This window comes from Paroedura picta, chromosome 12 (assembly GCF_049243985.1).
Source record: "Paroedura picta isolate Pp20150507F chromosome 12, Ppicta_v3.0, whole genome shotgun sequence".
In the NCBI taxonomy this organism is placed as follows: Eukaryota; Metazoa; Chordata; class Lepidosauria; order Squamata; family Gekkonidae; genus Paroedura; species Paroedura picta.
In genome coordinates, this window is record NC_135380.1 from 35,548,779 (window position 1) to 35,562,936 (window position 14,158).

General features: G+C 43.4%; 1 protein-coding gene across 11 annotated transcripts in view; it reads left to right on the forward strand.

Moving 5' to 3' along the window:
* Positions 1-14,158, forward strand: part of CACNA1B (calcium voltage-gated channel subunit alpha1 B) — a 388,158-nt gene that overhangs the window by 193,353 nt on the left and 180,647 nt on the right. For 10 of the 11 annotated variants that reach the window (XR_013225991.1, XM_077306495.1, XM_077306492.1 and 7 more), the window contains exons 9-10: positions 4,288-4,344; positions 11,429-11,518. Coding sequence is in view for 10 of the 11 variants with exons in the window: in XM_077306495.1 (XP_077162610.1) it covers positions 4,288-4,344; positions 11,429-11,518 (147 nt within the window). In the remaining variant the exon portion in view is untranslated. Of the gene's footprint in view, positions 1-4,287; positions 4,345-5,224; positions 5,287-11,428; positions 11,519-14,158 lie in introns of those variants that run through there. The other variant, XM_077306496.1, reaches the window with a different exon arrangement.

Below are 14,158 nucleotides of genomic sequence, written 5' to 3' on the forward strand. Positions count from 1 at the left end.
ATTTGTGTCCCAGTCTCTCATTTGAAATGACTTATCACTGAGGTTTGATATGGGGTGTGGGACAGCACCTTTCCATTTTTCATCTTTCCATGTGCAGGGGTAGTCAAACTGCGGCCCTCCAGATGTCCATGGACTACAATTTCCCATCGTTCGCTGGCTCATGGAAATTGTAGTCCATGGACATCTGGAAGGCCACACTTTGACTACCCCTATCTTAGAGGCAAACAATATGTTTAATCTGACTCTTAAAAAGCAGCTGCCCCCTAGGGGCCCAGTCTCAATCAGGGCTGTGGTAGAGGGGAAGGGTTATCTCTTTGACTTTTAGAAGAAGAAGAGAAGAGTTGGTTCTTATATGCTGCTTTTCTCTACCCGAAGGAGGCTCAAAGTGGCTTACAATCGCCTTCCCTTTCCCCTCCCCACAACAGATACCCTGTGAGGTGGGTGAGGCAGAAGTCACCCTCTCAAGACCAGTTGGGAAAAAGACAGGCACAATGTAGGTACCAGCTACCATCCACACCAATCCCACCTCTCCTAATAGTAGCTGACTTTGGGGTCAAATTATACACCTGGAGTTCCAGTCCCAGAAGTCCAGTGTCATCTGGCATTTGTCATTTATTGGTTTCCTCTCAACTGGTATATTCATTTATAAGCAAGTTGTATTTAATAATGGATGGGGGTAGTTAGCCTGTCAGTGGTGTCTGCTGTCTCCTCTCACTTCCAACAAGGCAGTAAGGAAAAAGTGAAAGAATCTGGTTGTACTTGCATCCACTAGAATATTCACAAAGGACCTTCAAGGGACACTGAGCCAACATACATGGGGATATAATTTGCACTTATCCAACTTGAGTCTGTTGTGCTGTATTTCTATAGGAAAGCGTCCATCTCGGTAGGAAGAGAAAAGGCTTTCTAAGTCCCCCAATGCTCTTTTGAAGGCAGTTTATCTTATCTTAGAAGGACATGCAGCTTTTGAAAAGCATTTCTGCTTTGGAGGATGAAAAGCAAAGAAAATTGAGCTGCTTGTATTTTGCTTCCTTTGCAAAAACGTTGTCTTTGTCACACACCTTCAGTGCCAAGGGTCTTTTAAAAAAATGTTTTCTTTTCTCTTGGTTTAAGTGTCTCAGGGCACGTTTCATATAGCTCCTATCTTCTACAGAGCTATAGGGTTCAGCCTGGTGACCATGCCACACCAAGATGGTAGCCATGTTTATCTGCCTGAAGCAGCAGAAAAGAGCAAGTGTCTAGTAGCACATTAAAAATTAAGAGCATTTGTGGCAGAATAAGAAGTTTCATGCATCACTTCTCACTAGGGTTGCCAGGTCTGCAGACCACTCATTGGGAGATGGGAAGGATCTTACTGGGAATTGGGAGGGGGAAAATGTAACATTTCTACATCTCTCAGAAGAGATGTGGTAACATCAGGGGTGACACTCTAATTTTTGGGCAAAACTCTATGGTAGGATTAGCTTCTTACCATAGGTTTTGCCCAAGAAAACATTGTTCCTCTCTGTCACCAGCATCCCTACATCTCTTCCAGGTGATATAGAACTGTCACTTTTTTGAGGTTTTTTGCCTGCTTTTGGGGGGTTGGGGGTTTACTAATTTTTTAAACCCCTGAAGCAGGGGGAGAGGCATAAAACCAAGGGATTCCCTGGGGCCAGGGGATTGCCAACCCTAACGCTCACTTCTGCCAAATTTTATTGAATTGAGTTTTTGCATGCCAACCAGGTTTCTGGTTTAATCCCTGTTTGTAAAAAAAAAAAAAAAAAAAAAAAAAAAACGACCCACAGGTTGTTAAAGCACTCAGTTAAGATGGCAAAACAAAATGCATTTTGTTCCAAGTCAGGAGGTCTCCAGTATATGTGCATAATGAGAGGAGAGAGAGAATACCACAAGTATGAGGATTTCTGAGGCTCATTCCAAATGCAGCCATCAAGCTCTGAGTACATTAAAAAAGCCAGAGAAAACAGGATTAACATATGTGATGTTTGATTGGCCCAGATAAGCGTTCAGTGGCTCTCACACTTAATGAGTGTGTCTTTTGCCCTGCTTTATTCACAGTATTGTTCCATTGTTGTAAATGCACCTTGGATATGGAATGTATCTGAGATGAACTTGGAGAATTTAAAGACATGAGCAGATTAGACAAATTTCCTGGTTCTTGCTTTCAAGTGAATACATCCAAGTTCCAGAAATGCAGAAGAAGCCTATTTATAGCCTTGGGGAGACCAAAAATATTTAGCCGATCAGAGTTTGGGATAAAATGGATGTGATTTTGGAAGTCTTTGTGAATAGCTGCAAAGATATAGGGTTAAGAGGGACAGTGCATAGCGAAAGATTTTAGGAGAACACTATGTCATGCTTTTTATTGCAGATGAGCTTTCTTGTAGGGTCAGCAAAGAAAGCATGCATATTAATTGTTTCAGAAACAACACAACATTAATATGGACATTCAAAAATTCCATAATCTCAATCCATTTTAAGGATCCCCATAACTGAGACAGAAATAAACATCAGTTACTACAAACACATGCACAGGAGATGGGCCCTTTAATTTACCAGGAGAGTTCCTACTGGGCCACTGTTCTAGAGAGCTACACAGCTAGGATCAAGTGGAGCTAAGTGGTCTTAGACCTGGGCCACATCAAAGATGGTAATGGATGTAGAACCAGATGGCCCAGATCCAAGTTGAGGTGATCTGCAGCACTGCCAGTCTATAGGAGCCATTTGACTTTGCTTGCTCTGGGTCAACCTCCTAGTCTGTCCCTAGACATCCACGTTTAGATTTTACAACATATGGCAGCTTCATATGTTGAAGCAGAAGCAATTCTGTGACAAATTAAAAATGCTCTATGGTGGTTTGAATCAGTGCTCCAGTTAAGGTAGTGGTACCCATTGGTCCTACTCTCGTTACAGGTCTGCTTTGAAGTTGGTTGTTGTTGGTACATGGTGGTCAATAAATTTATACTAGAAATTAAGGCGCGCGGCTCCCGATTGGCCCCTTGGCCCCTGACTGACATTCGGAGGGGCCAATCAGGAACCGAAACTCAGCTCCTGATTGCCCCCTCCCCCGAGTTTTTATCACAGACTCGGCCCGCCCCTTTTTCCTCCCACATAAGCCTTACTGAATTATTTCTACCGCTCCTGCAGAGTGGTTACAGATGAGTGAAAAAAATATATTGGGGCTAACTTTGTGCATAATAACTGTTCAGATTTAATTACGGATATGTCCCTGTCTTGTGCCAAAGCATTATACACCTTGAAGACTATTTCTACTGCCAATTTTTTATTCATCTTTAATGGCATTTGGCTGATCCAAATTTGTGTTCAGTGTTTCTACTGTTTTCTCTTACAAGTCGTGCTGTCACCTTAGGAGTCCCATCTATTATTAGGAGTCTCTTCTATTATTAGAAGACCTCTCTAGAGAGGACTGGAGAAACTTGTCTGTTGTTAATTTGGCCAAGCAAAAAGACATTTGTGGCAGCTAAGATTACATCCCCACTGAGTGATTTCTAATGCATATCTTGATATCTCTCTCTGCCTCTCCATCTCTCCTACTTTTTCCTTGCCCTTCCTTCAAGGCACTCAGGACAGCATACAAGGTTTACCCGCATCATTTTATTTTTAAAATGTATTTATTACTTAGATTTATATGACTGCTCCTCCCAGCAACCTTGCTTGGAGCGGTTAACAATATAAAATTGGATACAAATTGGATAAAAATGACAAGAACCCTGTGAGGTTAGAGAGGCAGGGGGAGAGGGACTGGGTCCAAGGTCATTCAGTAGACTTCACGGCAGAGTGGAGATTTGAACCCAAGATCTCCCAGATCCTAGTCCAACAGTCTGAACTATGCCATGCTGGCCCTATGACTATCTTTTATTATAATCATGCCATTTTACACATATTTTGTGGTGCTTTTTTGTTTTCTGTCAAGGCAAGCTATAAAAGTCAGTGCTTAAAATTGCTTCAGCATAATTCTGAATAAGATACAATTCTTTAATCCCTATCTAAAAGATTGTGGTAAAGAGCCAAGGGGGAAAAGACTTGTTATAATCAAAATGGATAATTTTTCTCAGGAGAAAATGTGTTTAAGAGAAGAATGAAGCAAAATAGGGCATGGACAACTGCCCTCTTGCATGAAACTCATTACTCAGTTCAAGGCAGGTCCAAATGGACAATCAGAGCACCTTCCATGGTTCAAAGGCAGGCATGCTTCTATTTTCAGGCTGTGTTTTATTATGCAAATACGCTATATTCAAGACTGAGTGCTTCTCTTTTTGTTTTCAGAGGAAGTGATGTTAGCTGAAGAAGACAAGAATGCTGAAGAGAAGTCCCCTCTGGATGGTAGGTTCCTTTTGACTTGAGTTTGCCTTTTTAAATTCAAAATTGATGTATACCATATATGTCTTGGTGGCTTTTCATGCAAAGAGGGTTGTGCTTTGTTCCTTGCATGCCCTTGAGAACACTCTGACGGTCAGTTGGGGTCTCTAAGAGACACTTAATTCCTGTTTGCTACTCAGTTCAGAATCCCTGTGAGGAAAGTGTGTGGGTCAGATGTGTCCAGTGCATGTTTACAGAAACACAAATCAGGGAGCTGCAGCCAGTTAGTGACACATGTGATCCTGGATGTGAAAGAAAGTACATGTGTCCCTTCCATTTTTTCTGTGGGAAGCTCCAGGTCTGACACTAACAAAGCTGCAGCAAATATGACTACCATTTTCACAGGTGAAGCTGTCTCAATATTTCCAGATAGCATCCAGTGATTTTTCCGCCATGTTGTTTCCATGCAGTGATCTACTCAATATCACTGTGTATATGTAGGCAGGCTCCAGCTTCTGTTCATCACAGAGGGAAATGTATCTGCTTTAAGACCACTGAAAAGAGCTTGTCTTTAAGTTGGGGTTGGTAATTGGATTTGTCAAGGACCTTTCTTCTTTTAAGACCAAATAGGTTGTGGTGTCACCCAAAACTTTTAGCATTACCTAGGACAGAGAAGCTTGAAACTTTAGGATTATCCAGCAAGAGACACAGAGACATGTCCGCTTCTTCTTCTTGACATCTAGGCCTTAACTGGTGAAAGCTCAGTTAAACCCTCTCCCTTTTCTGACCATCTTTCATCCTCTCATGTCTCTCCTCCTCCTCTTCCTCCTCTTTTTCTTCTCTTTCTCCCTGCCCTCTGTTGTTTTCCTTTCTCCTCCCACTCCCTCTCAGGGAGGGCCACTTCTGAAGGCCCAATACTGAGAGGCACAACAACGGTGGAGATTAGCAGCGGCGGCAGCTGTAACAGTGAGTGGACTGCAACTTGTCAGGGGGTTAGGGGGCATTTCTTGTGGCTTTACCCTCCTGAGAACACTGTTGGCCACTAATTCCTGGTCACATTGCTGCAGTGAAGGCTGGCTGAGCTCCGCATACAGGAGTATTAGATCGTATTTTGGCATGGCACTTTCTAGGTAACGACACGGGAGCACCTAAGGGCCAAAAAGCCATTTGAGTGCAAGTAGCCAGAATTTAGAAGTGCCTGCAAGATTTTCTTGCTGATATCTCTTTGGCCTTAGTGACACGTTACAGCTGCAAGTTTTCTGCCGGGAACTCAGTTCATAATTCAGATCAGGACTGCGATGTAGGGGAGGAAGAAGCCCTGTTCTCCTCAGACTCCTGATTCCTGGTCCAATTCATCGTCCTGCATGCTTAAGAACCGAGTTCCCAACAGGAAAGTTGCAGCTGATGTAAGTTAAAAGCCTCAGTGGCAGACATGTAGAAAATGTAACATGTCATTAGGCCCTGTTCAATTTACAGCCAGCAAATGTAAGCATCTCATTTTAATTAATGCTGCTTTGGAAGACAGATACTCACTGTAGACCATGTCAGCTCAGTGGAGTATGTAACAATGATTGTACTGATGCTGCAAGCTGACCAAAGCTCTGGAGCACCCTTTGTTGAAAGCTAGCAGATAGGCTTTCCATTCCTCGCTCTTGTCATTCTGTAGAACTCAATTAAGTATCTATAGTTGGAGATCCATAGGTGTATTGTGTAGATCCTCTTTGGTGCTCCCCAAATGTGCTTTTGATAAAGCTTCAGATGCGATCTGAGCCATGTTAATTAGTTGCAGGCAAATCTAGAAATGGGTCTAACCGAATGTAAGCAGATCCCTGCTGGATTAAGCTAAGGATCCAGCTGCATCTACTCCAGCATGCTGTTTCTTGTCGCGTCTAGCCAGATGTTACTGGGAGGCTCACAGGCAGAACATGAAAGCAACAACTTTCATCCAGGTTTCAGTCTTGTGGACTGAAATACTGCCATCTATTATAATTCAAGGATTAACACAGCATGATATTATATGAGAAACCCTCTTGGACTGAAGTGCTGCCTTGGATCAGTCCTTAAAAGCTCATTGTGCCGGAGATATGAGTGTTTCCTTCAGTTCACAGTAAAGCATTAATTTATCTTGTGCTAGTTAATTTTGCAAGTTAAACGTCCATTGTGTGAAGAAGTGTTTTATTCTTTCTGTCCTGAACATTGTGCCAGGCAATTTTGTGGGATGACCGCAAGTTCTTGTATTCTGAAGGAGGAAAGGGGGGGGGGGGGGGACTTGGGGCCATTTCGCACGGCTTCAAAATAGCACAATGGTTGCTAATTGGAAACGCTACTAATTTGCCATAACCCACGACGTCGTAGACAATCTGCAACAATCCTGAAACCGACCCGCAAAAAGCGCTTCGTTGTGGCGCTTTCAGGGGAATCCAGAAAAGTGGATTCACCCTCCGGATAGCGATACACTCCTGCAACCAATCTGCAACAGTAGCGCTAAAGACCTGTGCGTTACCATTGTTGCTGGTTCTTCAAAGTCCCTCCCCCTGGCTCTCTCCTCCAAACTTCCGGCGAAGCGATCGCCATTTTTTTTTCTCCGAGCGAGCGGGGATAAACGCACCGGCGAGCCTCTTTCTGTTTAGAGGCTTCCCTGGCTTCAGTCCTTCACCTTTAGTCACTAAGCACAAACCACTTAAAAGCCCGTTTGCTGAAATAAAGTCCCTTTATTTTTTACACATAAATTCAGCCGAAAATCGGGCCCGTGAGAGGGGGGGGGGGGAATTTTTTTTTATCACTCGAGGCAGCGTGCAAACGATCATACAATCAAACGACAGCTCACATTAGGCAGCTGGATGGGTCTCTCCGTAGCAACGAATCTACCTAGATTCGTTGCTATGGGTCGGTTTTTTTTTAAAAAAACCTTTCTTAAAGGGAAAGGGGCTGTTTGGGAGCATGCTAACGGCTGCCCATTGGCTGCTTGACGGCCAGGGGCGGGACGAGCTTGGCAATAGCGCTTCCTTTCTAGCGATTTCTGCCGAGACCGGAAGCCTGTGGGAAACGCTAAAAAACGCAACTGATTCCACTACAAAGGCAGGTATGCATAACGACGAATTCCACTATTTTAAATGGCGATTTTTCATTCCGCAAACAATTTGCAACAAAGATCCCCGTGCGAAAAGGCCCTTGTATTTGTGGGGAAGGTACTCCCAACCCTTTGGGTCATTTTTGGTTTTAATGCTTCTGCACTTTTCTAGTACTATTTTTGAGATAGGACGACCAGAATTGTATACTGCATTTCAAACGGGACTGCACTGTACATCTTTATAAATGGAGGGAAGTGCATGCATAGGGAAACAAAGATCTCAGAGGGGGTGTGGGTGTTAGGATTCTGTGACTATCCCAACATAAAATATGGATGTGGTGGATCCTCTCTTGCTTTGCTGTGGCCAGAGGTTTGGGAAATGAGGCAAAATGGTTACCTTACAGCATTTTTGACCAAACTAGTATTGGTACAGCAAAATCAATGGCTGTTGTCTTTTTATCTGTGAAGGAGGGACTAGACAGACATTTCTCAGAGATAGGAATGCTTGAATACCTGCTGGCTCATCTTGTTCGCTACACACCAGCTGCAAGCAGGGAGATGACCCTCTTGACAGGCTGTTCAGCTGCCCACAAGGGGTCCAACACTATTTACTTGGCATCTGGAACACAATATAACACAGGGCACTTTCCTGTTTGAGGTCCAAAATCAGCTTTAGCAATGCCTCCTAGTTCTTTGCATTTGGAGTGCTGCCTTCTAGCATACTGCAAACATGAATACAGTGTGAAAGTACATAAGTCCCCTTGAACTGATGTGCCATGGCGGATTTGATCAGAGTCCTTGCTTCACTTTGCTAGTGAAATGCAGCCAACTTTGGAAAGATTTTGTTATTGGTAAACAATTTTGCGGTGCGTGGCCTGAGGTTTATGGTGAGGGTTATTCAAATCCAAACATCCTGACATAGAAAGCTGTTTACTAAAAGTGAGCCGGGTGTTATCACCACACCACATAGTATCTTAATATGCACCAAGTTTTGTTTGCACTAAGTTGAAAGTAATGATAGACCTGCTTTATTTTTAATTGTCTGATGGCAACCTTTAGATTCGGAAGAATGTGATCCCAACAGTAGGGGATGCTTGGACCTTGAAACTGGATGGTGTGAGAGCCATTTTAGGTTTCCTCACTCGATAGTTCTTGATTGGGCTCTTAGCTCTCTTGTAATTATTATGAAAAGCAACAAAGTTTCCATCTTCCTATCAACAAAGAATTTGCTGTAAGCAAATCTGGGCAGACGTGCTGAATATTGCCATGTTCATGTAACACATGGGCTCAGTTTAGTCATGAGATCAAACCATGGTTTGCTGCTATGCAAACAAGCCTGGAAGGGGGGACCTTGGTCTCACACACTTCCTCTTTTCCTCTTGTGTGGCTAGACAATCAGATGCTTGTGCATTTGTAGCAAATCATGATTTGTCGTTCCATCCAAATTGGCAAAATTCAGTTTCGACTTTTCATGCAAACAAGAATCCAAGCCACTTGATATTCTCACTTTGTAATTATGTGGATGTAACTTAATGCAAAAGCAGAAATCTCTGATTAGGTGAGGAGGGTTGCAGGTGAGTCCAAGGATTTCCCAGGCTTATTTGGAGAGCAATCAATCTTGGCTTGCTGTTCCCTGAACTGAGCTACTATCAGATTTCGGTTACTGTTTTGTACTTGCAGGACTACCCAGCCTGCAGTATATTCTTGATCACCATTTTCTGCTGCCTGCTTGGAGCTAAAATGCCTTCTAATTACAAGTATTATGGTCTATTTTACATTTTTTTTCTCCTCACAGGTTTCAGTTATTGTGTTTCCTACCTCAGAAACGCAGTTTAACAAAGCATACTCTGCTTCCCTGCCTCTTTTTCTCCTGAGACAGATCTTTATGTCATATTAATATTGCTCACAGATTCCCAGAATGAAATTTGTAACAGTGGCAACAGAGCTAACTTTTTTGCGTACATTTCTCCAGTTCTAGAGAATGGTTCTGATAGTGCTTTTATTCCTCCATGAAAACCAAAGCAGTTTTTGAGGGGAAAGGATTCTGCCTGCCTTAATTTGATATCTGTAAGGCCTTGGAGGAAGCGCTGGTCTCAGGGTTAAGCTTAACACCCACTCAGGGCAACTGTCCCGCCCCTGAGTGCCTCCTCCTCTAACCAGCTTGCCTGTCTGTCCAGCGGCCAGCCAATTACATTCCATCCCCCACCCCTGACCACCCCCTCCTCATTCCACTTCCCTCTGAGGCTTGGAGGCTGCAGATCCCTGTCGATGAGTTCCATAACAGCTGCTTGCAGCCTTTCCAGGTCTTGGGGGGTGGGGGAGGCCATCTGTAGAGTTCTTCCACTCCATCTCTCTAATCTAGTGCCTGTTGTATTCCTGAATGCAACAGGCTGGGCCCCGAGTAATTTGATAATAGTGGGACCCCTCCCCCATTACAAAGAATATGTAGCATTCAGGTTCATTCTTTTTCCTTCCCAAAAGAGTCTCAGAAGTTTACACATTACTTTTTAAATATTATTGCTGAGTTAGTTCTAATCAAAGTATTATTTGAGTCTCCCTGTAATTTTTACTCCCCTCTGGACTGATCTAGTCTAGTACCAATATTTTGTTCTTGCTTTCACTTGAATACATCCAAAGTGCTTTTTTAAAATTGCTGAGGCACCTGGTGTCTGGCTTCCATCAGACACCAGAAGTGAGACCCGCAGAAATGGCTACAGCTAGAGATAGAACGTGGGTGGTGTGACGTTGCACTCAGTAGATTTCCATGGATGACTCAGCGTAGCTTTTGTTTATACACAGGTGTGACTGAGCATTTTAAAAATGCTTTGTTCGTGCTGTTGCTCCTTGCCTTTTATTGGTTCTTTCTTATTTTTGGCTTTGTTTTTATTGGTGTGTTTGGTTTTTAGACTTTTAGAAGCAGGGATGCAGGATATGCATATTTTAAAATTACTGAATAAATATTTTTGATTGGAACAAACATTCTATTCAGGCCAGATTGATTGCCTATGGTGATTCTCCCCCCAGCACCACCATTGTTGGCTTCTCTTTGCAGTAACATGGCTCATCTTGCTTTCACAAGCTACTTCGTCTGCAGGAAGGCACCCACAGAAAACATCTATTTTCTCCTTGTACTTGCCTGGCTATGCTTCAGTTGATCAGTAGTGGCACAACAAGGTTCTACCTTCGGGCATAGGATTGTACTAGATAGTTTTGGGGATCTCTCAAGACTTCTTCAGTAAGATTGACAATCTTTAGGCGAGGCTTGGGATCTCCTGGAATTACATCTGATGTCCAGGTTGCAGGGATCAGTTCCCCCAAATCTCAAGGAATTTCCCAATCTGGTGTCAACAATCCCATCAGAAAGTCAAAATGCTGTTGATAAGAGAACTCTGTATGTTTCTCTTCAGAAACGTATCTAGATTTACCAAATTATGTTTCTAGATTGCTGCATGTCCTGGTTGTTGTTCTTCGGCTTGACTAGTTTCAGCAGGTCTTGATATATGTTGCTGCTGACATTGTGCACACTAACTACTGTGGCTTTTATAGCTCACCTTGGCTCACCAGACAGCTACTTCAGTGTAGAAGATATTATGGTCATCTCTCTGAGTGATGGATTTGGCCCTGTAAGCTTCCCCCCTGATTCTGTATTCTCCCTTCCAAATGTGACACCATTTTAATTTGCAAGCCCAAACTAGCACCATTTTCTTCTACCAGTCTTTGGACTGTTGTTGTCCCTGTGTGGGAGAAAGTAACATAACACTGAATCATCAGTTCTACTCAACTTTCCTCTTTGTAAGTACTTTAATCTTAAAATGTACAATAACAGACAGGGGAGGCTAAGTGTAGCTGAATGGCTAAAGAAGTAATGCCCCTTGGCCAAGAGCCACATTCTATCTCTAGCTGTTTTTATAATGCTGAAATACTGGATGGTTACTTTGAAACTGGCCACCAGGTAAACAGGCAAGAAGAATGTGTGAGGAAGTTAATCTGCTACAAAAAAGCTAACATGTCCCTTCCATCATTTACTTTTACATTCAGTGCTGAAAAGGGCCACAATAAAGAAGAGCAAAAATGACCTTATCCATGCTGAAGAGGGAGAAGACCACTTCACAGATGTTTGCTCTGTTGGTAAGTTGGAGGACTAATAAATGTTTGACGGTCTCCTGTAGCTAGTGACTAGACCCAAGGTAAGGCTATGTATTATTAAAAACCTGCCACATTTTAGCCTGCCCTTATTCCGAAGAGGTTAAGGCACTATACATAGATTTTCCTTTCTCTGTTTTGTCTTTTCAACAGCTACATAAGGTGAGGTCATACTGAGGGTGTGTGATTGACCTAGACTGGTTTTGCACTTTCTTTTCTTGAACGGGGAGGGGGAGGGGGAGGGGGAGCTTGGAGACAGCAGAGGAGGGGGAAAAAACAAAGAGGCATAAATCTGGTGAGAGAAGTTAGGGCTTCTGGAGCACAGCCTTGCAACCGGGAACCAGGAAGACTTTGAACTGATGCCTGGCCAATCAGGGAAGACTTCTTTCCTACAGCATTGGAGGCATGAGGGACAAGGCAGAAATATTTTGCAAAGAGCAGAGATCTGCACATTTACTCATGGCGGTTTTTGAAATATTGAGGATTATATCCACTCCAGGATACCATGGGGAAAAGGTAGGGTCACCACGAATCAATCATGTTTGTTGCAGAGGGAAAATTTAAAGCACCGAAAATCAAAATGCAAACTGAATTCAGTGTAGACAGGAGGGATTCACTCAAACTGGGTCTGGGGGGAAAGCCCCATGCAGACTATACCCTAATGAATTTCATGACGTTTAGTGTGACTCTCCTTTGCTCTGGCTGATTGTACAGCCCCATGAGATGCAAGGGAGGAAATGGGACCACAAACCTAAAGGTCAAATTGGACGTGACATTGGAAAATCTAATGAACAAATCTCTTCCTTTTTATAGAGAAAATGATTGCTATGTAGGTTTGGTCACATAAGGGGTAACCAGTGTTTGTGAGTTTGTGTGCTTCCCCCTTAGTGAATAGCAGCTCCAGTGCTTGTGCGTTTTCCCCATCAGTGAATAGCAGCTCCAGGGAGTCAGTTGAGTTGGAAAACCAAAACTGAATGGTGGTAGCAGCTACACTTTCTTCCACAAACCATCTTTCCAGGTCCAAATCAGGATACATTTGTTGTTTACTCTTCAAATATCCAGGAAATCCATTTACGGATCTCCCGATATCATGTTCAGTGTGAACAGTGAACAGTGCAAACAGGTCCAGAGCACATTGATGGAGTTCTGGAAAGGAGGGAGCACAAGCCCTTCAGACGTTATTGGTTTTGCCTGATCTCAACCAAAGCCAAGCGGAAGACCTCCTTTTTGCAGGTCCTGCAGAATTGTTTTAGCTCAGTAAGGACCCTGATCTCCTCCGGGAGCTTATTCCACCAGGTGGGGGCCAGGACTGAAATGGCCCTGGTCCTGGTCGAGGCCAGGTGGGCATCTTTAGGGCTAGGGACCATTAGCCGTTTGGTGGTGGTGGAGCGTAGAGCTCTTGGTACATATGATCAAAGTCAGTTTCCCCCCCCCCTCACTTCCCTTTCTACACTCAGCAGAGCAAGATCAGAGTCTGCCTTGACCCATGGAGGCTGTCACCAGTGGATCTCCTGATGCCACCTGGCCATTGTGTGACACAAGGGTGTTGAAATGGATGGGCCACTGGCCTGATCCAACAAGGCTTCCCTTCTGTTCTTAGGGTGCCACTGGATGCAAACTTAGTTCTCACCTCTGTTTGTTAACTCTTTTAGTATCTGTGTGCTAATTTGCTGCTATTCACAAATCTTACCAACAGCCTTAATCCAATCTTAGCTATACTTATTGCTCAGTTACTTATGCACCTTGACTCTAATTCGCTGGCAACCCCCTCATCCATCCTCTCTCTACCTACAGGTAATGGCTGAGGAAGTCTTGCTTCAATGTATCTGAAGCTGCTTTGAGACTCCCTTGGGTAGTGAAAAAGAGGGTATAAAAAACAAGTCTTCTTTTTCTTCTAATGAACTTTTGACTGGGGGCATAAAAATATCCTTTCCTTGCAAGGATGATTCAAAGACACCAAAAGGAATGACTAATAACTGCATATTAATTTTGCAGTGAAAAACAATTAACAGAAAAGTCTTGAAAAACAGTAATTTCCACTATCAAAGTTTATATTTCCACACGGATTGGAACCTCAGCTCCAGCATGCTTTATGCCAGCTCCTCCAGGGATGAAAACATGCCGTAGCAGAAGGGGAATTAAGAAACACCCCTGCAGCTGGTTGTCTGAGATGAGACGCAACATGTCGTCCATAGAAATACTTTCATAATTGTTAGTGCCATGCTGCCACTTTTTTGACAAGACGAGCATTCGTTACCGTTTCTCAGTGATAGGTGTGGGGGAGACACAGCATCGAGCTTTCTAATCCTTTCTAAGCTGATGTCACACTAGAAACAGTCGTTCTGATTGATACCTGATTGACATCCGTTAATATCATCCTGCAGGAAGGGGGCAATCATAGAGCAGCCTTTACCAGCAATCAACCAGCATGTCATTCCACACCTATTAGGAACATCTGAGCTTTGAGGGCAGGGTTTCCACATAACCTGGGTTGGTCTTCCCAGCATTAGGCAAAGACCCGCCGCCTTTCACTTTGAAACTCTTGCACTTTGTTTAACAGAGGCTGTGCTTATGCTGTAAGTGTTTTTTTTAATATGCCCTGGAGTTTACAGTGCCATCCTAAAT